The 25,350-nt window shown below is 36.6% G+C and overlaps 4 protein-coding genes and 1 non-coding gene across 6 annotated transcripts; 3 read left to right on the top strand and 2 right to left on the bottom strand.

The window, feature by feature from the left end:
• The first annotated feature begins 878 nt into the window (after positions 1-878).
• Positions 879-6,094, top strand: LOC132183035 (sulfite oxidase). The gene is made up of 12 exons (XM_059596425.1): positions 879-1,087; positions 1,879-1,994; positions 2,097-2,159; positions 2,375-2,411; positions 2,556-2,637; positions 3,113-3,231; positions 3,371-3,466; positions 3,915-4,025; positions 4,112-4,213; positions 4,556-4,603; positions 5,164-5,379; positions 5,787-6,094. The coding sequence occupies exons 1-12, from the start codon at positions 1,013-1,015 to the stop codon at positions 5,901-5,903; spliced, it is 1,182 nt and encodes a 393-aa protein (XP_059452408.1). The 5' UTR covers positions 879-1,012; the 3' UTR covers positions 5,904-6,094.
• A 5,196-nt stretch (positions 6,095-11,290) lies between these two features.
• LOC132182457 (cytochrome P450 94B3) lies at positions 11,291-13,148 on the top strand. The gene has a single exon (XM_059595709.1). The coding sequence runs from the start codon at positions 11,333-11,335 to the stop codon at positions 12,902-12,904; it is 1,572 nt and encodes a 523-aa protein (XP_059451692.1). The 5' UTR covers positions 11,291-11,332; the 3' UTR covers positions 12,905-13,148.
• A 651-nt stretch (positions 13,149-13,799) lies between these two features.
• LOC132182638 (ATPase family AAA domain-containing protein FIGL1) lies at positions 13,800-19,087 on the bottom strand. The gene is made up of 13 exons (XM_059595940.1): positions 18,696-19,087; positions 18,026-18,164; positions 17,550-17,912; positions 16,875-17,113; positions 16,288-16,415; positions 16,062-16,180; positions 15,887-15,979; positions 15,527-15,628; positions 15,164-15,266; positions 14,559-14,642; positions 14,381-14,476; positions 14,148-14,275; positions 13,800-14,057 (listed from the first exon to the last, which is right to left on the bottom strand). Exons 1-13 carry the CDS (start codon positions 19,049-19,051, stop codon positions 13,956-13,958), a joined length of 2,052 nt encoding a protein of 683 aa, XP_059451923.1. The 5' UTR covers positions 19,052-19,087; the 3' UTR covers positions 13,800-13,955.
• A 2,764-nt stretch (positions 19,088-21,851) lies between these two features.
• Positions 21,852-21,923, top strand: TRNAP-UGG (transfer RNA proline (anticodon UGG)). The gene has a single exon. It is a non-coding gene; the product is annotated as a tRNA-Pro (tRNA).
• A 184-nt stretch (positions 21,924-22,107) lies between these two features.
• Positions 22,108-25,065, bottom strand: LOC132180658 (SWI/SNF complex component SNF12 homolog). 2 transcript variants are annotated; one of them, XM_059593556.1, is made up of 3 exons: positions 24,904-25,065; positions 22,787-24,558; positions 22,108-22,489 (listed from the first exon to the last, which is right to left on the bottom strand). In XM_059593556.1, exons 2-3 carry the CDS (start codon positions 24,364-24,366, stop codon positions 22,417-22,419), a joined length of 1,653 nt encoding a protein of 550 aa, XP_059449539.1. In that variant the 5' UTR covers positions 24,367-24,558; positions 24,904-25,065; the 3' UTR covers positions 22,108-22,416. The 2 variants fall into 2 exon arrangements, with proteins under 2 accessions (XP_059449539.1, XP_059449538.1); XM_059593555.1 differs by having other exon boundaries at positions 22,787-25,065.
• Positions 25,066-25,350: the final 285 nt, after the last annotated feature.

Raw genomic sequence — 25,350 nt, 5'->3', positions numbered from 1 at the left:
CCTATGACGCCTATATGAACTTTATTATAAAAAAACATGCATAAGATAAATAGGTCATAAACGGGTCATATCAGGTACTTGTTTTGCTAGCCCATTTATTTATTTGTAAGATTTGTACTTATTATTCAAGTAATTATTAAAGGAAAGATACATAAAAAATAAAAATAAAAAAGTGTTATCAACATGAAAATATAGTATAAACAGCTCTCTTCGTTAATGTTTTTAGATGGTGTTTTTTATTTTATTTTAAAAAAACGTTTTGATATAACATGAAAGTAAATGTGATTTTAAATATTTTGCAAGTAATTTGTGTTTAAAATTGTTTGTTAAAAAGGGAGAATAAAAAGCTTCAACAAATAAATCCATAATAGCATTGATTTTTTTTTTTTAATTAATCATAATAGCATTGATTGAAACAGATAATAAGGTGAGATGGAGAAAAAAAAATACTTTATGGTCTAAATTATATTTTATATAAATAATATTGTATATCTTGTCTTGTTCTTTTTCTTTTTTTTTTTTGTGGCATTGATCTTGTTATATAATTTACAATGTTATCGCGTTGTCCCTAAGGAATAGGCCAATCACCTGTGAATCACGCCTCATAAAACAAAGACATTATTAAAAACTTTATAAACGTTGAATACCGTGATTTCATATTTGTTTAAACAAAATCATTTTAAAATGATTTTTTTCTTTTTTATTAAATTGCGGGAGAAAAAAGAAAAAACCAACGGCGCCAATGATTTTGTAGTGCCCCTCTCAGCTAGATTCAACGGCCATCGATGAGATCAATTTGCACACTCCAATCCAAAACATTCCAGGACAAAAGGCTCGACGTGGGATCTTACGAGTGGCTCACCGTCAGTTTCCACTGCGTAGAATTCCGGGACCCACCTTGGCACATAAAGGGTAATTGTGGTCTGTGAATCATACAGTCATTGTTTGCGCAGAGGGAGAGAACCCATTTGTGGGGCGAGGCTTTGAAGGAAGGAAAGGGAGAGCCAAGAGAATGCCGGGAGTGAGAGGGCCCTCAGATTACTCGCAGGAACCACCTCGTCACCCATGCCTTAAAATCAACGCCAAGGCAAGCCATCCATGTCATTATAATATGTTAATATTTGTTCCTCCTATTCTTTTTTCTTGTTAAAGTTTGGATTTTGATGTGGGAATAGGATAATAATCTTCGAAGCTGCATATACATTCACAGTCTCACATATCTTCATTAAGGGAAATTTCAGGAATTGAAGAAAGTGGTAAATTTTGTTTTATCTGGGTTCTATCTAAAAATCTGCTGTCATGTTTAAGATAAACCACTGTTGGAATGTCTAGATAAAATTTCCTTCGTCCTATGGGACAGTAATTTGGGAGTTGGTGGAACTTGCAATTCAGTTTCATGGGGTGCTTTTGCTTCGAAGTCCTTGTGTTCGTTTGCTGCATAAGGGCTCATTTGGGTCGAGTTATATATGCCAATACCTCCAAGAGAATCCAGTTTTATTGCATATTTACATTTAGAGTACATTTGGAGATGCGGGTCCTCTTAATAGAAAGGTTTTGTTTTTTTTTTTAATCAACGGAACTTGGGTTGGTGCAATAAATTAGAGAGTACAAACTGATTTTTTTTTTTTTTAATGCAACTGCTTCAAATATTTGTTCATCCTAAAAGAAGTTCAGAATGAATGAAAATATGAATTATAAGATATTACATGGAAAATATGGCCAATAGAGTGAATAGACGCAAGTTGTTCTTTCCACAAATTTTTAACTGAAACTGAAACTCCCTTTGCAATTTTGTACTGCATATATATGCTAATGTTTCTCTTTTGTCCAGCTTTGAGTCCAACCAGTAATCTTCATTTCCTAATGTCTCTGGTACAGGAACCATTCAATGCAGAGCCACCACGTTCGGCCTTGATTTCCTCTTATGTGACTCCTGTGGATTTTTTCTACAAGAGAAATCATGGCCCAATCCCAGTAGTTGATGACATAGAAAGGTTACATTTTCTTTTCGAGTTCCTTCTCTGCACGTATAAGACATTCAAGGTCTTTGATGTCAAGCAATGTTAACTTATTTGAGTACCTCTTTGGCAGAGCAGATATTGTGTTTCTATCTCTGGGTTAGTAGAAAATCCTAAGGAGCTGTTTATGAAAGATATCAGGTGAGTGCTGGGATGAGGGGAATCACACTTTGATGTTTGAGCGTTCTGTACTTTTTATCATGTTGCCACACCATGTGTTGGTTTAATCTCTGTCGTTGTGTCAGTAGTACTTTTTCTGATATTTTCTGAAGAAAGGGGGTGATATTAATGTTTACGTTAGCATGCGTTACAAAGGTGCTTGAGCAAGTAATGTACATTGTTGTTATATGTAACAGGATGCTTCCAAAATATAATGTCACTGCCACTTTACAGGTATATTCTGTTATACATATCTGTTGGCCTTTTTTGTGTTTGAATCAGATGGAACCTCTTGGCTCAAGTTGTAGCATAGAGAAACTTGGCTATGTTCTTGAATATGGTAAGACCTCATTGATGTGGCTTTTGTTGGTTACTCAGTGTGCAGGAAATAGAAGGACTGCTATGAGTAATACCAGAAAAGTGAAGGGAGTCGGCTGGGATGTTTCTGCCATAGGAAACGGTTTGTTTTCTCCATTGTGGATGCACACTGTTTCTTTTGATATTGGTGTAAGATATTCAACCGGGACAATATGCTACAGTTAATAATTCTTTCAGGGATTCTTTGGCACATTAGAGGATACATTAATGCTGCAGGATTAATTTAATTTGAGCCCAAGTATTTTTTGGATGCTCTACTGGATTCTTCAAAATATAGATATAATTGAAATCATATCTCAGTTTTTCACTTCATTATCTTTCTTAATTTCCTCGTGCGTTGTGATATGTAAAATTTTGCTTCGGATTAGGAAGACTCGAGGCTGATATAGGTTTCAGTCTAGCTTAAATATGGATTTATTGGCTGAATATCGGTTTGTCAAAAGTATATTTTTGTACGTATGGAGTATCTGAATGATATTTAATTATATGTCAGCTACTACTAAAGATGTTTTAGTTAAATAATTATGACTTTTTAACATTCCTTAAGTTCTTTTCAGCTGTCTGGGGTGGCGCCAAGTTGGCTGATGTTCTTGAACTTGTTGGGATCTCTATGTTGACAAGTACCACTCAATCAGGTGGAAAACATGTTGAATTTGTAAGCATTGATAAATGTAAGGTAACAAACTTGGCCTTTTAATATTATTCTAACATTTCTGTTTTGTGAAACTTTGCTCTTTGGTGGAGACATTTGAAATGTTAAGTTTAATGGGGGGAACTTAACTGCTGTAATGTTTTTGAATAATGAACAACTTTAGGAAGAAAATGGAGGCCCCTACAAAGCATCAATTCCACTAAGTCAGGCCACAAACCCTGACGCAGATGTTTTACTTGCTTATGAGATGAACGGAGAGGTAAGTGTTTCATTGAGGAGTCAACTGTTGTGCTTACTACCATCTTTGTAAATCAGTCCACTTTTTCTTTGTATTCAACTAATTGAGTGTTCCTAGGTTGTTGCCTCTGTTTTTTTTTTTTTTTTTTTTTTTTTAATTAATAATTTTCTACTTTATGCTCCCTATGCTTATCCCAGTTTCTCAACCCAGCAAAATCTGTTTTTTGTGCTCAGCATGTTTTGTTTGTTAGTGGCATAAGATATTGTTGTCAATGTTTTGTATGTGTTGCATATTGGTTTATCTTGTACCTTTTAGATATTCTTCATATTCTTGTTTCTTCTGTATTACATTTTTGAACATCTTCTGATATCGTCTGCCCCATATTTCTTCCAATGGTTTCAGTTTTTTGGAACATGATGTATTAGTCAGTTGTTCTCATGTTGGTTTACTTTCTTGTTATCAACCAAAGACTCTTAATAGGGATCATGGCTATCCATTGCGTGTGATTGTCCCGGGTGTTATTGGAGCCCGTTCTGTTAAATGGCTAGATTCTATCAGTGTAATTGCGGAGGAATGCCAGGTTGGAAATACATTTTCATATTTATTTGAATATGTTTTAGTTGTTCATTTCATACATTTTTATGTTCAAGTTTACACACCTTGCAGGGTTTCTTTATGCAAAAGGACTACAAAATGTTTCCACCTTCAGTCGATTGGGACAACATTAATTGGTCAACCAGGAGAGCACAAATGGATTTCCCTGTTCAGGTAATTTCAAAATGTGACTAATTTTTTCTATATTACTTAAATGCTTCTTTTGTTGAATATTATTATTTATTTATTTATTTTTGTAATGAGAGAAGCATTGCTTTGATTTCTTAATTGCAAGTAGGATCTTAGATAAGCTGTATTTAATATTAATATACTGTCATATATATACAGCTAATGTAAAGGTCGGTTTAAGTGTAACTTGCACCTTATTAATAACATAAAGAAGAAAGGTCCTTTTTTCCAGATCAAAGTATTAAACATTGGATATTTCCCTTTTTTTTTCTCCATTTGTGTGTAACCATTAGTGCCTACTAACATTATGGATTTGCTGATTGACAGAGTGTAATATGTTCTTTAGAGGATGTGAGTGCAATAAAGCCTGGAAAGGTTAGTTCTATTTGCAATTACACATTTTATATGCTCGTTTACATGTATAAAATTGAGACTTTACCATATGCAGAAAAACCTGATTTGTACCATTTTTTCCCATTTCAACTAGCTCTCCTGTGACAGGCTAGCATATTAAGAGATCTCTTCAACTTTCTTATTAAGCTTAGGCTGTTTAATTGTGTGGCTCATTAGCTTTTGAAATATCTATAAAGATTAAAATATTCCAAATAATTTTGAGATGTTATCCCAAGTTATTCTTTCTTATTATGAAGTAATGATGATGATGTATGGTTCTTTTCAACTGTCTACGGCAGTACAACCCTTCTTTATCCACCCAAACTCTTCTAGCATCATATTTAAAATTTGAATTGGAACTTTTCTACGTATATGGGTAGGCGCTGAGGAGATCTTTTCTACCATATGCTTTTGTGTCATCAAATATATGTTTGAATTTTACTTGTGTGTGTGTGTATATATATATATGTATATATATATATGGTGAATTTTACTTATCAATCAAATGAGCTGGATCCTCTGAGATCATTTATATTTTGCAGATAAAAGTTAGTGGATATGCAGCATCAGGAGGTGGCCGTGGCATTGAGAGGGTAGATGTGTCTGTTGATGGTGGCAAAACCTGGATGGAAGCCTCCAGATACCAGAAGACTGGCATCCCATACATCACGGATGATATAAGCAGTGACAAGTGGGCATGGGTGCTTTTTGAGGTTACCGTCGATGTCATGCATAGCACAGAGATTGTTGCGAAAGCGGTATGTTGGGTTTCTTCTATGAATAATATTACTAGTTTTGATCGTCTGTAAAACTGTTATGTTTTTTGTGCTTGGGTAGTATCAACTTATACATTATTGAAGCTGATTATCTTAAATTTATAAGTTCATTTGCATGTGTGTGTCTTGATTGTATGCGTACAAAGATAAAAACATGAAGTTCTAAGACAAAAATTATTTCTGTTTTGGACGTGACCATGTTTGTTAAAATCTTTGTTTTTTGTTCTCAAGACAAATACATTAACAAAAAGCTCAAAACATAAAACACTCTTAAAAATAGAAAAGCAGTTGTCACTTTTATTTGCCAATTCTAAATGAGCTGCAATTCCATGCTCATATTTTGCTTATGGTTTGCACTTGACTGTGCCTCTCTTTTCATTGATTGGCAGGTGGATATAGCAGCCAATGTCCAACCTGAAAAGGTGCAAGACATTTGGAACTTGAGAGGAATACTGAACACCTCATGGCATCGAGTTCAAGTTCTAGTCGGTCACTCAAATCTGTAGACGGAAAGACCAAGCATCATCAAAAAAAATTCCTTCTCTTGGTTAAATTGACCGGGTTTGTTTTTCTTATGTGATGTACGCAAATAATGGTTATGATGTGAAATAAAAGTGCAAGTAGTTGTATCTTTTGGGTTGTTTGTTACTGTTTTTGTTTTGAAATAAAAAACAAGACAAAGCCAATCATTTCTGTATATTAATGCTATTTAGAGGGTTTTTTCTTTTTTTTAATTAATAATATCCTTAATGTGCAAGGGGGGAAGTGAACCTCTCATCAGCCTTGCCTTGCCTTTCTTTCTTTCTGATTAAATAGACAAGGCAAAACAGCAAAACAAACACCAACTCGACAAAACAAAATGGGCAGAAGGAGAGGCTATCTAGGGCATCGATATCACTAATATTCCAATTGAACAAAAAGATCTTGACTTAGCAAAGCAGAAATGACCACCTGTGAATCGAATCGCCTTCAACTATGTTCTTGGAAAGATGCCAAAGGCCCAAAGGGTTGGCTCATTGCATGATCCAAACTGGGCCCCAAGTGTTCTGCCTTGTACGGAAAGCCCATCTTCATGATAAAGACCAATCCAATCGTTCAGCCAATCCAAAGCCATTGTAGAAATATCCAAAAGCCGAGCAACATTGTGTCACACCTCATTACGAGCAAAAAGACTTGGTTTATTTTCTCATGGCTTATCGCACGATCTGAACCGTTTAATGTTGCTTTGAACGGTCACGATAGGTCAAATTCCATAAAAGTTTACTCCGCATCATCCAATAATTTTTCCAATAGCTTTTTGGTTGACTGGTAATCATGGTTTAGTCACATTAACTTCTTATTCTTCTTTTTTCAACTAGAGGACATATTGTTCTCATGGCTTATCGCACAATCTGAACCGTTTAATGTTGCTTTGAACGGTCACGATAGGTCAAATTCCATAAAAGTTTTCTCCGCATCATCCAATAATTTTTCCAATAGCTTCTTGGTTGAATGGTAATCATGGTTTAGTCACATTACTTTCTTGTTCTTCTTTTTTCAACTAAAGGACATATTGCGTCTATTTGAAAAATAACGATTTCAAAATGCAATTAATAAAAAACAAAAAAAATTAATTACTGTTAAGCGTTTAATAAAATTTATAAGAGATTGTACGATTTTCAAAAAAACAAAAACTTTAAAATTTGCAGTTTTTAAAATGTGTCAGTTAACCAGAAGTATATTTCATGTACTCGAAACTTTGTACTTGGGCATTTTCTATTTTCATTTCCTGAACATTTTGCTTATTTAAGCATCTAAGTTAACTCTCGTCAGCATTCTCCGACAAACTCAATTGCTTATTCTATCTTTAGTAGGTACAAATTGATTGGTATTCGACACAAAAAAAACTCTTGCCTATCTAGAAGCGAAATTGTGGGGCAAACGCACTCATTGTGGCGTTATCCAATCTCTTCCCAATGGGGTTGAGTATTTTATAGATGAAATATTGACTTGTATGTGAACCAAGAGAAGTTTCTCAAAAAAGATCAATGGCATGGCATGGCATGCTCAGCCTTTTGGTTAATCAATTATAACCAAGCATTCTTTTAATGCACTGCACCAACTTGCAAAGTGTTTCCACCGGCCTCAGTAGATGATTTATTGCCGTCGCTTTCCCAGGGTACACTCAAGTCTCAACCACCCATGCCTGTCTGCCTCTCCAATAGTCCAATAACCTCGCACATGCTACAAATGAGATGACCCACTAAAACAGCAGCAGGATTTGTCCTGTGCCTTGGCAGTAGTGTGGGAGGGCTTGTTTGGACCCTTTATTCCAACCCTCCACTCAAAAAAAAAAAAAAAAATGGCTCCATATCAACCATCTGTTTAGCTTTCTTCTGCTGCAGAGTCGTCGTGACAATGTTTTTTAAATATGCCATTGGTATCAATTTAATACTTTCTTCATATATTAAAATCGCATGGTTCCTTTAGTTCGCAACGTGTTAGAATATAAATTTAAATTATTAAAACTTTTAATTTTTTATTGGTTTAAATTTTTGTCACTAGTTATGATTTAATATCGTATCAGTTTAGTCTATCATAATAAAGGGCATACGTTTGAACTTAACTCCTGAGTTTATCTTTTGTTTCAATTCAATGTTCTTATAACTAGGAGTGACAATTCGTGTTTGGGGTAATGCTACAAGTCTTTCTTGTGTCATTTTTGAGTCCCTTCACGAATGGTGTAGCTATTAAAATCACTATTAGGCTTGTGATTGATTATTATTGGATCCTTTCCTCCTGCTTATCCGGTCATTTCCGAATGTTGAAATTCCCCGATTTTTATTTGATCAAATGGTGATTTTAATAGCCACATCATTCTTAGAGGGACACAAGAAAGATTTCTAGAATTACTCTTTGTGTTTGCATACCAAGTTCGGGATGTGTCAAGGCATATGTATAAATTTACTATATATGTCAATTGTAACTCGACCCATTTAATTAAATTGGTCAAAACTAAAACTGAAATTGCGGCCAATTATTAACCGCCCGCTAAACAATGTCGTTTTGGTTTTTTTTTTTTAATTTCTATTTTTCTCTTTTAAAAAGCGATTAGTGATTATTAACCATTTTATTAACCGCTAACCATCTATTATTGAAGATTCGCCAACCGCCTAGGCGGTTAGTAAATTTTACTAATCGACTCAGAGGTTGCAATTAACGGTTTTAGCCAATAACTGTTAACTATAACCGTCTTTTCACCAATAGTCAAATTCTTCAACCATAACCCGCTAATTTTGTGTCAAGTTTGCAAGTTATGTCAAAATTGTCAACCTTAAATGTCGTGTGACAGGTTTGGATTGTATCGAGGTACGAGTATATAGACCAACTTTAACTTGGCACATTTAATTAAACGGGCTAGACTCTTCAACCCTAACTCGCTAATTTTATGTTAAAAAAGTATTGGATTCGTAGATAATATAAAAAAAATTTAGTCCTATTTATTAATTTAAACTTTTATAATATATAGTGATTTAATAAAACATCTACTCACAGAAGTAAAATAATTATAATCACATTTAGTGGTGCACACATGGGAGACAAATGGTCCTAATGGACCATTAGACATTTCCTTTTAAATATTCCGTTGAAATTGGTCACGTTTTGAGTTAGCGAGTAGGCCTTAACGTGGCTTAAAAAAAAAAAAAAAAAAAACTAAACTAAACTAAAAACAAAAATGTAGGCCTTAACGTGGGGTCGGCCTCAGGAAAAACGAAAAAACAAAGAAATTGATGCTATGTGGAGGGGTATTGTGATTGATTGGAAGATTGTGCACATTGCGAGACACCGGTCTTATTGAGTTGAAGCAGATTTGATTGAAACATTGCGTTAAATTTGGAGGGCATACTCAATAATTTCTTCTAGGCTCCACAAGATGACACAGGCTTAGTTATCAGCCAAGCCTTGGGCACTTTGCCTATTAACCCCAGCCCGTAAATCAGTGGGTATTGGCAGTATTGCTTAGAGACAGATAGGTCAAGTTCTAGTTATAGATTAATAGATTTGTAGGGTACTTTTGTTGATAGGAAAATAAAGTAGAGGAGGAGGTTCACTGGCTTATAGAGCATCAACTTCCTTTTGATTTTATTAAGTTTAAGGTACAAAACTACATTTTAAAGATAAAAAGATAAAAGATGAGAAAGGAAAGATAAATATTTATATTAAAATGTATAAGGAATCACTTTTGGTTTCTTATATATTGAGAAACATTGTAGCAATCATTGATAGTTAGTTAAATGTAGAGAATCTAATGTGAGTAGGTTTTTCAATTTTGTGGTTTTTTTTTAAAAAAATTTTCCCAAACAAGGAAGGGAATAATATATAGGATATCTGCTGCTAGTGCTTCAAGTTGTATTTCAGATCCTGATATTGCACAGGTGGATACATTATACATACTTCTAAATGTTTATTTTTTTGATGTGTCAGTTAAAATTAGTATTAAATGAAATAATAAATTAAAGTATATGTAAAATTCACTGATAATTTTTAATCACGTCTTTTATCTAATGATGATTCTTATCTGCATGTCAAAGAGTAAGTGCTTAATAGTGAACACTTAAGAATATGTGTATCATTTCTCCCGATACAATGTCAGGATCTTGATCTCTTAACTAAGCCTAGGTCTTAGGGGTGTCAACCCAGTCTAGTTTTCCAATTTTTGGCCAAAACCGGGAACCGGAACCGGGGTACCCCAGTTCTCGATTTTGAGAAACCGAAACTGGAACCGGGACCCTGGTTAACCGGGGTCCTGGTTACCAGCCGGTTCCGGTTTTACCCAGTCCAGTAACCGATTTTTTTAAAAAATTGGTTTTGGGGCTTATTTTAGGTATTGGGCCTAAAATAAGCCCTTTTTTTTTTTTTTTTCATAAGTTGGCCAATTTTTTTTAAAATCTATTAGTTTCTTTGTCTAAATTAAAGAGACTTTGTTGTGATTGCTCTAAATAATTAAAAAATAAACCTAAAAAAGTCCAAAAATCCTAAAAAATCAATGTTTTTGCCTATTTGGGCCTTAAAAATAAAAATTTAATTTTTTAAACTACCCTAAACCTAAACCCAAGTGTAAAAAATATTAATATATATATTATTAAATAAAATGGAAACCCGGTTCCGGTATTCCCGGTAAAAATCGGGTACCAAAAACCGGTACCGGAACCGGGGTATCCGATTTTTGGATTTTTCAAACCGGAACCGGAACCGAGACCCCAGTTTCCAGGTTTTTCGGTGATTTTTGACACCCCTACTAGGTCTAGGTCTTGTACTTGTGTAGTGTAGATTCTTTTTTCCTCTAATTTTAGTACGATAATAGAGTAGTACTCAGTGTTAAAGGTGAAAGAAACGCATCATTTTGAAGAGGAGTAACTATATTTAGTCGATGAGGTAACATAACAATAAAATTAACCATTTATTTTTATTTTTTAAAAAAATATTAATTTAAAAACTGATTTTTATTATCACATCATTAAATTGTATGATAGTTATATAACAATTTACTAAATAGTATTACGAAAATATGAAAGTTTATTAATAGAAGACTTTAGCATTTTCTAGAACCTACCCTTCACGTGGGAAAACCTAAAGAAAAAAGAGAAAAACTTATATGAATATACTAGGTCTAGAATAGCATGTTCCTTCCATAATTGGGCTATAGATAAGTACCTATCAATTGCACATATCATTATTCTTATTAATTAAAGACACATCAAACTTGAACAGACGAATAGAAAATTGAGAAATTTGAATCTTTCATTTGGAATTAATATATATATATATATAAATATTTAATTTTCACAATCCCACCAAATGACTTTTGGACTTACAAAACGGTCACTAGCAAGTATGCAGTCCAAAAGCATAAAAAGGCTCATTCACTCTTGTTTTCATTTATTTCCATGCTAACATGGGAGTCTTCATGTCTCTCTGTACACTGAAGCCCCTAACCGTTATGTTGTTACCAATTGTTCTCTACTTGTTTCACGTAATTTTACGGGAATTCCGGCGGGTTAGAAAACTTTCCGGCAATGGCCCTACAACGTACCCTATTATTGGATGCTTGATTTCCTTCTACAAGAATCGCAACCATCTATTGGATTGGTATACTGAACTACTGACGGAGTCAGCAACCAACACAATCGAGGTACACAGGTTTGGTGCAACGCGGACCATAGTCACAGCAAATCCAGAGAACGTAGAGTACATGCTCAAAACCAACTTTAACAACTTCCCCAAAGGAAAGCTCTTCACTGAAATCCTTGGGGACTTTCTTGGCTGTGGTATATTCAATGTGGACGGAGAGCTATGGCGCACCCAGCGGAAGTTGGCCATCCATGAGTTCAGCGCCAAGTCCCTTCGAGAGTTTGTCATGAATGCATTGGAGGAAGAGGTGGGAAAGCAGCTGTTGCCAGTACTGGAGGCCCTGGCTTCCAGGAAGGAAGTGGTTGACTTGCAGGAGTTGCTAAAGCGATTTGCATTCAATTTGATTTGCAAGGTTTCCTTGGGGATTGATGAGTTTTGCTTAGATCCTTCCCTACCCATTTCTCCCCTTGCAAAAGCTTTTGACATGGCGTCAGAGGTATGTGCAAGGCGTGGAGCTGCACCTCTTTTCTTTGTTTGGAAGATCAAAAGATGGCTTGGGGTGGGATCTGAGCGAATACTAAAGGATGCTGTTGAAGAAGTCCATGCCTATGTCACTGGTATAATTCATAATAGAAAGAAAAAGATTGATCAAGGTGAGGTTTGCAGTGGATCAGATCTCCTATCTCGGTTACTATCAGCCGGCCGCCATGACAACGAGGTTATAAAAGACATGGTGATAAACTTCATCATGGCAGGGAAGGACACAACTTCAGCAGCAATGACATGGCTCTTCTGGTTGCTTTCCTGTCATCCCAATATAGAGCAAGAGCTGGTGAAGGAGATAGAATTTGTGAGAGTGGAAAAGTTGGAGTACGAATCACTGAAGGAGTTGAGATTGTTGAAAGCATGCCTTTATGAGTCCATGAGACTCTACCCACCTATAGCTTGGGACTCCAAGCATGCTATAGCCGACGACTTATTGCCGGATGGTACTCCTGTCAGGGCAGGAGATAGGTTGACTTACTTCCCTTACGGGATGGGGAGAATGGAAGCATTGTGGGGCAAGGACCGGTTTGAGTTCAATCCGGACAGATGGTTTCTCGAGCCGGACAAGGAGAGAGGAGCACTGAAGAAGGTATGCTCCTACAAATTCCCAATTTTTCAGGCCGGTCCAAGGGTGTGTCTCGGGAAGGAGATGGCTTTTGTTCAAATGAGGTATGTTGTGGCTTCCATTCTTAGGCGGTTCGAAATTAGACCAGTGGGTTCGGACCCGCCGGTCTTCGTACCACTCCTGACGGCTCACATGGCTGGCGGGTTAAAGGTTTTGGTGCGCAAGAGAGAGGGGCTCAATGAGGTAAACCAAAGAAACTCACTAAATTATCAATACAAAAAATAAACAAATAAATTAGTAGAAGTCAATGGTCATGACATAAGATTTGTTGGGCTGTAACATGCAACTCTACCTCATTTGTATTATAAATACAAGGAAGATTAATATGTACCACAATCATTTAGTGCTCTTTGTATATCATCAATCATGGATTATCCAATATAGTCCAAAATTACGAGCCATTCAATTGGTGCACATGTGCTTGTGAAGGCATGAGCAGTGTTTAATTTATTCTAGATCTGTCAGACTATTGAAGTCTTGTTTTAAACGATTACTTCACAAGTTATGGTTCTTTTATTAGGGGGAAAGAAAGGAGTGGGGTGGGGAGAGTAGTATATAAATAATAGTAGTTAGCAGCGGCAAACCTATGTTTTGTTCCCTATAGTCCTTAGGTTTTCATGCAATTTTAATTCTTGAATTTTCAATTTTGATAATTAGATCCTTAAGTTTTTCTCTAATTTCAAATAGGTTCTTTCGTCAACTTACCTTCCAATCAATTAACGGTATGTCACATCAAAACAAAGTTGGCAAGCCACCTTTTTTTTTGTAAAAAAAAAAAAAAGATTTTACTTTTTTTATTTATAGTAAATTTATAATTTAAAGTAATTGTGTCCCATGACACCTACAATTGACACATGATGTATCAAGCTAAGAACCACTTAGCATTAATTGATTGGTCTAGTATAGCATGCCGTTAATTAATTGGGCACTAAGTTAATGTAGAGACCTATTTGAAACCATATGAAAACTTAAAGAAGTAATTGTTAAAATTAAAAACTTAGGGGCTAAATTGAAATTGCATGAAAAAACTAGGGGCTGAATTTGATTTTTTCATAAATTAATTAACGAGAAACTATATCTGATTAAACTAATATCCCTCTTCGTTGGTCGTGCAATCAAGTAAAATTACGACCATTATTGTGATAAAGTAAACTGCAATGTGAATTGATCAGATCTCAAATCTCAAGATACAGGTCAATGGATATTGATTACGTACCACCAACTGCCTGCTTACAAGCTGTAAGTTTCTTTCCCCATTGCATTAATCAAACTCACGCTAGAGTGTTAAGCTTCCAAATTGCTTGTTCCATTTTTCATATGTACCAAGTTCATTCAAGGAAACTGAGGGCCTTACCTCTTGCAATGCATTCTCGAAGTCCTATATGAAATGGGCAAAACAATCTCAAACAACTCAGCAGAAGAAATATACCAAACGTTTTTATGGGTTATGCATGGTTCTTTTTCTTACCTGAAGGATTACTGGCCGCATATCCTCCTTTTTTAGCTTTGTAATTTCCATGCCTTGTGTTAGAGCTTCTCTAAGTGGACCCATAGAAGCATCCTTCACTAGGTTTTTCATGTCTGACCCTGAATATCCTGTAAAAGAAAATTGTCAAGCAAGGAAACCTCACACAATCAGATTGGAAACTACTTCGACAACCAAATGAATTTAGCCTGTATAGTATGTAGTAGAGTAGATACCTTCAGTCATATTGCAAATGGTATCAATTTCCTCATTTGAGAGCTTGAATAGTCCGTCCTTCTCTAGGAGATTACGTATAATCCAGGCTCTTGCTTCTTCATTGACAATTAACAGCTGCTTAGCCACAAAACCATAGCTTTCATCAACAGTAAAAGAGCTGAGAATTATAAATTGCACCTGATGAAGGTAAAGGGATATAAAGTCTCTTGGTAAGTCGCCGCCGTGCTGCTTCATCAAGTTCTTGTGGTCGATTTGTTGCTCCTGGAAAAAGTAACCATTAGTAAAATTGATAATACAATTGCCATAAAAATATTGTGTAATAGAGAATTGAGACTAGTTAGTCCCAAAAAAAAAAATATATTATGCTGATGTGGCATTTGACACATGGCACCCAATCATGTTTGAATGAAGTCCTTTCTTTTTTTTTGAATGTCCTAACTTTCTGATTATTCCCTTTTTTCCTTTTTATTTTTCACCTTAAGCCCCACCAAACTGAAAATGGTACAATTAAGCCCCAAAACATGGTATCATGGGGCCGGCTGTATAGCTCATATAGTTTGATTAGTTCAGTACTAACCATTGGAAAAGGAAAATATTAGCAAGCTAATAAAACATTTGAATTACTCGGCAAAACAAAACAAAATGAAACATTGAATTAAAGTTAAGTATGCAGAAATAAACTAAGTTTCTCAAATGTAAACTACGGATTTTAAGAAACCTTCACTTAATTTAGAAACAGCATTAAAAATGAGATAATTGAATTCAGGTGTTCAACAAGTTACCTATTAGCAGAATCTGCTCACTGCCACTGTCAAAGCCTTCCATTTCTATCAGGAACTGTGTTTTAAGCCGTCTACTTGATTCGTGTTCACCTTCTGACTTACGCTGCAATCACAAAAAATTTATCACCAAAATGTAATTACAAGCAAGGAATAGTGATTGAGGTAATCACAAACTTGTACTACTCATTCAGATAACCATAAGTACAGTCCTCGAAGTGTATACTGATAAATTGCATGTGATGAACCTTCATGTATTGGGAGCACCTTCCAAGGTCCAAGATTAACCAAAAGCAACTAAACCAAAGTTATTCACCTACATGACTGAACTTCTATGACTGTCTAAAGGGCAAGAACATACCTTACCTGAGAAAGAAGTGAATCGATTTCATCAACAAAAATCACAGCCGGCTGACGACAACAGGCAACTCCAAAAAGGGCTCTTACTAGCTTTTCACCCTCACCGATCTACAGCCACCAGTCAAAATGTTAGATATCCAAAAAGTATCCTCTACAAAGGACAATATAACTGTAAATAACATGATTTCAACATTGATTATGTAAATAATTCAGAAATAAGGAAAATCAAGATTACTATAAGAATCTAATTATAATTATAGTAATGTATCTCAAGTTCTGTCTATCATGACATATTCCCAGAACAAAATCAGAGAAATTTGTTCACTGAACCATGACCATGCCTAAGCTAACAAAAATAACACATACCCACTTGCTTGTTAATGAACTGGCAGATATGTAGAAAAAGGTTGCTTTTGCCTCTCCAGCTATGGCTTTCCCAATCATTGTTTTTCCTGTTCCCTAAAACATGACAGTCACTCATATAGATTATAAGCCATTTACATTTACAAAATGTACCTGTTTAATTGGATTCAGCACTTACAGGTGGACCAAAAAGAAGAAGACCTCTTCCAGGAGAACGACAACCTTTAAAAATGTCAGGACGTAATAGAGGCCATATGACCATTTCAGTCACACATTTTTTAGCATGCTCCAAACCAGCTACAATATTGACAGGAAATGAGAGTAAATATGAACCAGTCACGGAGAGCAAATTAAATTGCCTTCAAATTGAAACATCAAATGAAGTTCGAAACATCTAAATTTACCAATATCATCCCAACGAACATTAGGATCCCTGTCCATAATCTCATTACTAATATGTTCAATAAGACGGGGCTCCAAATTTCTTAATTTTTCAGGAAGCTCACCATCAGGGCCACATAGCATCTCCAAACTAAAGACAAATCATAAAACACATTAGCAAATCAATGTATATAATTACTCTAAACCAAAACCGGGAGGGGGGGAAGAGGTAACTCCTAAGAAATTAAATTCAGGATACCCTGCACCAAACAACTTACAACACTTGGAAAGCATCAACTTCCAATATCCTTGCTAAAACCCTTTTAGGTGCAGATTAAAATATCAGAACGCCAACACTAGATATGGATTAATCAGAAAGAAAATGGTGGGGCTTGATCCTAAAACCACCATATAAGGGCAACTGTCTTGGCACATGTAGTCACTGGCTTGTTGTAACTTATTCTAGTGAAAAAGCAGAGAGATGGTTCAAACACCTTTTGGAGACCAGTTACTTAGAACTTATTATAGAACCTAAAGCATAAGAAGATGTTGGGAATATACAAGGATAAGCTTTAGACTGCATTTATCATATCATGGTTATACCACTCACCATCTCTTTGTTGAGTCATCTAATGCATCATCACACTTTCCAGCAATTCGTGAAGTCACATTCCCAACATTGCCCCCATTGGATTTGATAGGGGGTACAAAATTACCACGGACTCCACGGCGCGAAAAACCATATGATTTCACACCATGCCCTCTACTGGAAAAATTGTTTTCACTTTGTGGGGAGACAGAAGCACTTGGTGACCCTGCCAACCCGCGTCTTTGCCGTGCATCCATTTCCTGTGACAAAGAGACAATATGATCAGCATTTCCACATATGAGAAAAATGCAAGGAAAACGATAGAGAAAAATATGTAAGTTCCAATAAGATCATTTTTATACAAAGATTAGCAAGTAAAAGATATTTCCAAAGCAAAACTTTCAAGAAACTACTCATAACTCAAACCTGAAGTTCACTACTTTCTCTTTAAATAAACTTCCCTGTACATGGAGAGTGCATAAACTATAGAGCTGTTTGTACTTCAGAATATGAACTCAACCCTACTGCATTTACCAGTAACATCATGCATGCACAATATGTATATAAACCGGGAGAAACACGTGTAAATTTTTTTTGCTTGTATGCATATTCAAACAAGGATCCTCCTTTTTGGAGGCTTGATTTAACAACAATAGACATATCAGTGACTGTGTTGACTGGCAGTAAAATGCATACCAATTTTGCTCGAGCAGTAACAAACCCAATGCCAGAAGCATCAGGGTTAGCTTCTTCATTGCTAGATGGTGACCTTGCATTATCTATCCTGGGGCTACAAATTTCCAAGTGTGCACGTTTTGCCCCTACACTATTTCCGTAAGCTCTTTCTTCCTCTTCAAATTTTGGAGAAGATAAGGCACCATGACCTTTTGCATGAGGCTTTTCCACAACAATGCAATCATCAGAGTTGTTACTTTTGGAGCTCAAAAAACTCTTGTATAAGCCATTACTGGCCCTTGTGATGTTGGATGTCGACTTTGCTTGTGTTATGAATTTTGAAGCCTTGCTACTCAACCTGTCCCGTCTCTCCATTTGACCTGCCTGAATGACAAACAGAAGGCAAAAAATTTAAAACCAAATAGGTTACTCTATTAAATGATTTAGTCTACAATCAGCATACAAACAGCTCAAATCTGCCAGTAAAATAATAATACCAAATCATTCACTGTTTTTCCATTAGACTGCTGAAGAAGAGATCGAAAGTACTTCGACTGCTTAATCTTCTCAACGTCAATCTCTCCTCCCATTCCAAAGATGCGACCCGGAGCTTTCTTTGCTTGCTCAAATGCTCGGCTGAACAAAGACAACAGACAAAATAATCACAACTACGACAAGGAAGAAGAAGAGTATTCGACAAGACATCAAAACCATTCATCCTCGAAATTTCGATACCATATTGTATCGCCTATTCAGAATCGGCTCATTAACCAGGCACGGCTTCTATACTAACGTAATTTCTTGGTTACACAAGGTCCAAGTACAACTCGCCTTGCATTCAGTCCTAGGCGTAATTTCTAGGTTTCTAGCGTACATTTATCCAATTAACCAAAATTAAATTTTTTAAAAAAAAAAAAAAAAAAAAAAGAACGACAAGGTTAGCTTCAGCGTAAATTCAAGCTCAAATCACAAAAAATTTCCAAGCAAATTCACACTTGATAAGCTCAGTGAGTCCAATTATAACCTTAAACACCAGATAAGAAAACGAACAAAAGGTATTGAAGTAAAGCAAGTGTTAATCGCAAAATTTCAAATATTCATAAGCTTAACGAGGTCGATCACATTCGATTAATCAAGCTAATGATGGAGGACAAAAATATCGGTTACCGATCCGACTCTGGAGCGAGGGAACGGTGAGCCACGTCGACCTTCGCGGCTGCTTCGCGGCGGATAGGGTAAATGAAGGCCTCGTCGACGTCGGATCGAGATTGGGAGTCGAGGAAGCCGATGAGGCGAAGGCCGAGGATCCGAGCCGCCGAGGGGTCGCGCCGCTCTAGCGCGAGCTCGGCGCCGAAGAGCAGCGAGTGAAGCCGCTTTATGTTCTGGTCCACTTGCTTTCTCCAGCACGTCTCTTTTGGTTCTGATTGTTGTTCCTCCATCTTCGCTTTCGAAGAAGAAGAAGTAGATGGCGATGGCGATGGAGGTGAAGATGAAATTTGGTTCGACTCTTCGTTTCCCGCCATTTTGTGTGTTTTGGTTTTTGCGCTCTCTGTGTGTGACTCGGCGGGTTCTCGCTTCGAAAATGAGCTTCACTTGAGTAAAACTCGGAGCTTTTGTACTCGCACCCAAGTGTCACGTAAATTACGAGATAGCCATTGCCGTTAATCTTTTGGATTTTTTTTTTAAGAAATTTTCATGTATAATTTTTTAATAGGAAAATACTAGGTGTTCTTCTTGTGTTCTTCCAACTGTGATGTAACTTTTAAAATTACTGTTGAATTTGAGATTATCATTATTGAAATTTATTTATAATTTTAAATGTCACATCACAATTAAGATAACACTAAAAGAACACAAAGCATTTTCCTTTTTAATAAGAGTTGTCATGTCACAAAACCTTTGTTTTGTCCCACCACTCAGAAGCTACAACTTAGCTTAGAACAAAAAATTAAAATGAGAACAAAATATCATATTAGTTCATCTTCTTTCAGTTAAAAAAAATAATAATAATAATAGAAGAGCGGCAGCCACTCCAAGTGGGAGGAGCACCGGCCCATAGGGGTTGCTAAGGGTGGCCGTTGAGCCACCCTGACCACTTCTAGGGTGGCACGCGGCCACCCCATATGGCCTTGGGGTGGCCGCGTGAGCCACCCCATAGTGCGGCCACCCCCACCCCAACTTCTAATTTTTTTTAAAATTAGTTTTTTAAGTATTTTTTCTTCTTATAGCTGATATAATCAAGTGTAAACAAGTTTTTTTTTTTTTTTTTTCTAAACTTGTGTTTGGTGTAGTTTGCTTGTGTCACTTTCTGATTAGTGGCACAAACTCACCCCTTTATACCATGACCACACACAGAATATGCACTCTTTTACTAATGGTCTCTTTAATTAATAACTAATTATTGAGCAAAAAATAGCATACAATATGGAAAAAAGAATAATTATGTTTTTTGTTCTTATTGATATGAGAACCTTTTTTCATACCTAAAATTTGAGGAATGGTACACTACAAACTCCTCATACTGCTATACGAGTACCCTTGTTCACGCTTAATATGGTTTTAAGTATGAGTGTTGCTATGATAGTATAGTTTTTATTACATACTCCTTATAAATTGAGATGGTGGTTCACTTGTTATTTACCTATATAGCTATTAAACTAACGTGACAATCTATATGGCACCCACATTGATGATGCTAACTACATCACTGCATCTATCACTTCCTTCGCATCCACATTGACAATGCCAACCATTCAATCTTTTCTTCCTCATCAATAGGTCATAGAGACCCGCCCTCTACTAGATCGAGGATCTTTGGCGACGAAGACCCATGCGATGTGGTAGTACAATGTTGATGATCGAAGTGACAATATCTCAAAATGGAAGAGAGTGCTATGGTAATGGTTGTGTTGAATTTAGGGTTGGCATGACATATGTGGCTGATATGATAAATGTCATGTGATTGGTATGTTAATTTGAAAGGGTCTTGTATAAATGTTGTAGGCTCCACTTGTTAAAAATTTTGCTTTATGTATTTTGTTTTTTATTTTTAAAATAAAAACATTAACAGACGACCTAAACATAAAATACTATTGATTTGGTGGATTTTTTATGGTTTCAACGCGTCTGTTGTGTGGGCCTTGAGGGGTCGCTAGCTCCATTTCATGCTCAATATTATTCAACTTGATGGGTTTGATCTTACAATTGTGGGAAGTATGCATTAAAATATTTAAGAGCAAATGCACCGCTAGGGGTGTCAATCTGGTCCGACTTCTTAGTTTTTGGCCAAAACCGAGACCGGAATTGGGAACCGGGTCCCAGTTACCAACCCATTACAGTTTTACCCAGTTCGGTAACCGTTTTTTTTTTTAATTATTATTATTATTTTTTTGAAACCACATGAAAAAATTGTTTTCTGAAATTAAACCTCATGAAAAAATCATAAGGTTTCATTTCAGAAAATGAAAAGAAGAGGGAGAAGAGAAGAAAATGGAAAAGGAAAAAATGAGGAGAGAGAGGAGGCTCTCGGAGGATGAAGAGGAAGCAAAAAAAGAAAAAAAGAAAAAAAAAAAGAAAAGGAAAATAGAAATGATGAGAAGACACAAATAACCCTCTTAATTTAACTATGACAAAGAAAGAATAAGGCTTAACTGTAAATCTACACCATCATACAAAAAGTAAGTGAGGTGAAATACCAAAAAATCCAGTCAAACTAATTCAAATTCATTATTTCTTTACCTTTTTGTATTAATAGACAAAATAACCTTAAATCAAATTCATTATTTCCTTACTAATTAAACTAGGTGAGCTTAATACCAAAGGGCAAAATAATAATTTGGCCCCATAAAAAAAAAAACACTGTTATAGAGGCATTGGCTATTTTGTATATTAATTTAATATATGTATAAAATATTTTAAAAAAATATTATTATATATAAATGCACCCGGTTCCGGTTTCTTGGTTTTTACCGGGTGCCCAAAATTGGGACCGGAACCGGGGTCCCCGGTTTTCCAGTTTCCCACTTCCGATTCCGGTTCTCCAATAATTTTTTACACCCTATGCACCACACATATAAGCCGTACTGGCTTTTATATATATATATATACATAGTTGAGATGCTTTCTTTCAGATGTGTGAACATAAATCACTCATGGCATAATCGAGATAAATATCCCATTTTAAAATAATGTATTTGAGCCTTTTTAAAAATAAATAAATAAATAAATTTTGACTTTTTTTGGAAGCTGATTTAAGTAAGGTTAGGAGACAGAAAATTGATGTATAGTTATCATATATAATCTATCCGAATCAATATCGCAAGAGGGCATTTGGTCTAGTGGTATGATTCTCGCTTTGGGTGCGAGAGGTCCCGAGTTCGATTCTCGGAATGCCCCTCAATGTAATATATCTTATTTTTCATTAAACATTTTTTCACCAAAAACCCTCAGCTAGTCAGCGGTAATACAAATAGCGTCAGCACTCAGCAGCAAGCGCTCCCCCAATCATGAAGACAAGCCATCCCCTTTAGCATTGGGAAGCTTTCCTTCTTTAAATAGTAGAGAATCCAACAGATCTGTGTGTTAGCAAATGCTTTTATCGTCATTGATGGCAGAAATTAACCAAAACAGGAAGTCCAAAGCAGCAAAGAATACATCATTTCTAACATTATATTTGTTCATCAAGCCTAAACAGCAGCATAACAAGAACAATTAGTGCGAAAACAAGCTACGGGGCATATTGTCTATTTTTACAAGCAAGCAGCTCCTACTCCAACCAACAATAGAGCAATCTACATGTGATGCTTCTTCTATAATGGAAACAATCTTCAGCTGTTGAGCAAAACGAATGGTAAACACATGACCCATCAACAGCTAAGCAATCTCCTCCTTATGTGCTTCCAGGAGCATCACTTCCTGCAACAGGCTTGCGATTCAAATAACGTATAACGGCATCTTCAACCCTGTAAGAATTACCAAATACAAACAGAATGAGCGCACTCTTATCAAGGATTAACAAAATGTTGCAGCTCTTAATGAGCACTTGATCACATATATGATTTTGTAATCAATTGTATGGATATTGGATCAAAGCCAAAATAACATTGAATAAACTTGAACTGTAAAATGATAAAATCTCACATATCGACCCTCATGTCAGTGATGCACATCAGTGGCTAGTAAGAACAAGTGTTCGTAGGCTATGAGCCACGAGTATTGCATCAATCCAACAAAAGCAAATTCAATTTGGATTAGCTTACCATGGTTGGTTGAAGAAATCTGACCGCCGCTCTTTTTCAGCATTACGACTTGCTTCTCCAGCTACAAGCTTCAAATCCTTGCTTTGAGATTCAATTAACGCATTGATGAATTCCACTGGTGATTGACTGAACCCAAGGAAGAATGACCGCCTCCGACGGTGCTCATGAATTTTTCTTATAGCAGTACATATTGCTTCATCACAAGTGTCAATTTCTTTGTTCTTCTCCGCATTGGCCAATAGAGCAGACAATTCCCTCTGAATTGGAAAAGGCACATCAACCAACACATCATAACATGCAGTTCCAGAAGGACTATTCCCTGAAAGCTTGATCTTATGCTCCAAATGTATAGGCTGTGGAGGAAACAAATGCTGAGATATCTTCTGAGAAACCATGGTGAATTTCATCCTCTCTTCCCCAAAAACTCTTTGAAGAGGTGGATCACAATTAAAGAAAGCAGGGTCATTCGGGTTCTGCAACTTTCTAGCCTTTACATAATGCCAGATTGCAGCTATTATTCTCGGTCGGGTATCAACCTCAATACCAAGAACCTCCATCAAAGCTGGTGAAAGCTTGAACTTCTCAGGCACATAGTTCATTTCCAACCGTATGTTTGCACTAAATTCTTTATCCCCTTTCCTCTTTACCTCAAAGCCCTCATGAGGTGCAGGGGATCGAGCGTTCTCCCAAATAATCAAAGGATTTTCTGGATATAGTCTCTGGTCCAAGGAAATGGTCACTCTCTTGAAGAAAGATGAGAACTTTGGGTATAAGGGGTTCGACTTTTGGACCACTCCAGGCTGATCAGGATCCACCCCATCTTCTAAGATCCTCCCAACAATCTTAAGTGTCCAAGTAGGGGGCTCGGCATTTGGCTTCTTTGGAATGGAGCGAATCTGATTTGCAAAAGTGTTGAAAACATAAATTCGAAGGGTTTTCTGCACACAAGAAGGGTTTTTAAGGGCCTCCTGAATGTCAACTTTCTTTCTTGAAAGAGCAGCATCAACACGAGCCTCAAACTCAAGAAGCTGGGTATACAGAGCAGACTCGGGCAGAATCGATGCCACTTTATCTTGTAGCTGCTTCTCAGGAAGCTTCTGCTTCTTTCTCCGAGCTGACAGTTCCATTGCTTTCAATGGGGAAACTGTGTTCATAGGGGAACCAACAAGAGGGCGGATTGGAGGTTTTTGGGGCATCCGCTTGACACCCAAATTACCAGGCGTTGACATGGAGGGTGAAGATGCACCCAAATTACCAATGCCCGTTGCATGGCCCTGGTTGAGCGACAGCCCTTGAGCTTGTAACTGAGCTTGGAATTGGGCTTGAGCTTGGGCATGAGCTGCTTGGGCATGAGCTGCTTGCGCTTGAGCTTGAGCTTGGGCATGGGCCGCAGCAGCCTTCGACTGCGCCTGTGCAATAGCCTGCGCTTGGGACAGCTGATACTGATTTTGAAAGGCAGCCCCAATTTGCGCTTGAGCTTGTGATTGTGTAAACGAAGGGTTTGTGGGCATACCGGCATTGCCAAAGGGCGAGGATGAGGCCCCAAGGCTCTTAGGTGGATTATTATTGTTCACAGACATCGCTATCTAATGTATTTAATCCAACCAGAAAAATCTAAAAACAGAAAAATCCTAACTCTCTCTATTCATAGCCTCAAATTACATAAATCAAACCTAAACCCCAGTGAGAAATGTAAGCCCAAGCTAATTTCAAAAAACACCCCCCAAAACCCAGCAACACCAGAAGGATCAAATTCCCTTAAACATCCAAACCTTCGAGAGCCAAATTAAAGCATTAGACCAAAAGGGTAGGCACCAAAACCTTTAAACCCCATAATTTTGCAAGAGAAGTAGTAGATGTACAGACCAGGGTAGTTTTGAGAAAACCCTAATCCTTGGCACGCATACCAAGTATTTGAGAAAAGTGATAAAAAATTAAGAGTGGGTGTGCAAAAATGGGAAATTTTGAGGGAGACCCAGATTTTGAACGTGCATGAAATGTCCGTATCAGATTGGGAAGCGACGGAAATGAAATAAAACAGTGAGAACCTTTGAGCTTTAAAGGAATTGAGAGACAGAGTCGAAGGGACTGAGAAAATAGGGTTATAGAATTCTTACACGTTGTCAGTAATTGAGGCTTGCTCGCTGCTTCTGCTTCCCTCCACCTGAGACCGAAGAGGAAGCGATGGTACTTTGCTTGTGGGTTTGTTTGGCACCCTTTCGTTTCTTTCTTTCTTGCTTTCCTAGAAGGAAAATTGTGCGAAAAAAGTGAACTTTGATGGGAAAAGAGTTCAAAAAAAAAAAAAGTCCCATATACTATCGAGTCGGGTTCAGCCTTACATCCATCCACATGACAGTCCGACCCATGTGGTCATTCAAGTTAATAACTCAAAAACGAATTCTTAAAAGAAAAAAATTGTCAAACTTGAATAGAATTTTTCACATTTTTTTTACCAAATAAATCTTTTTTTTCTTAGAAATATATTTTTATTTATGGTTTATGATTTAATTTCTTACCCTCTAATCCAAAATTACTCACACTATGATAAACTATAATCTAAAATC

This window comes from Corylus avellana, chromosome ca5 (assembly GCF_901000735.1).
Source record: "Corylus avellana chromosome ca5, CavTom2PMs-1.0".
Lineage (NCBI taxonomy): Eukaryota > Viridiplantae > Streptophyta > Magnoliopsida > Fagales > Betulaceae > Corylus > Corylus avellana.
The sequence above is the reverse complement of the archived record's forward strand: the minus strand, read 5'-3'. Positions and strand labels throughout refer to the sequence as shown.

What these genes read in the sequence shown, in the direction of transcription:
- LOC132182638 (XM_059595940.1), bottom strand. Translation starts at nt 19,051, where the DNA reads ATGGCGGGAAACGAAGAGTCGAACCAAATTTCATCTTCACCTCCATCG. An exon ending in GAAAAACAGTGAATGATTTG is followed by an intron (nt 17,913 to 18,025) that starts GTATTATTATTT and finishes TTTGTCATTCAG; the next exon opens with GCAGGTCAAATGGAGAGACG. An exon ending in GATGACTCAACAAAGAGATG is followed by an intron (nt 16,416 to 16,874) that starts GTGAGTGGTATA and finishes ATTTGTCTTTAG; the next exon opens with TTTGGAGATGCTATGTGGCC.
- LOC132180658 (XM_059593555.1), bottom strand. Translation starts at nt 24,366, where the DNA reads ATGTCTGTGAACAATAATAATCCACCTAAGAGCCTTGGGGCCTCATCC. An exon ending in GATTTCTTCAACCAACCATG is followed by an intron (nt 22,490 to 22,786) that starts GTAAGCTAATCC and finishes TAATTCTTACAG; the next exon opens with GGTTGAAGATGCCGTTATAC.
- LOC132183035 (XM_059596425.1), top strand. Translation starts at nt 1,013, where the DNA reads ATGCCGGGAGTGAGAGGGCCCTCAGATTACTCGCAGGAACCACCTCGT. An exon ending in GTAGTTGATGACATAGAAAG is followed by an intron (nt 1,995 to 2,096) that starts GTTACATTTTCT and finishes TTGGCAGAGCAG; the next exon opens with ATATTGTGTTTCTATCTCTG. An exon ending in AAATGGATTTCCCTGTTCAG is followed by an intron (nt 4,214 to 4,555) that starts GTAATTTCAAAA and finishes GCTGATTGACAG; the next exon opens with AGTGTAATATGTTCTTTAGA.
- LOC132182457 (XM_059595709.1), top strand. Translation starts at nt 11,333, where the DNA reads ATGGGAGTCTTCATGTCTCTCTGTACACTGAAGCCCCTAACCGTTATG.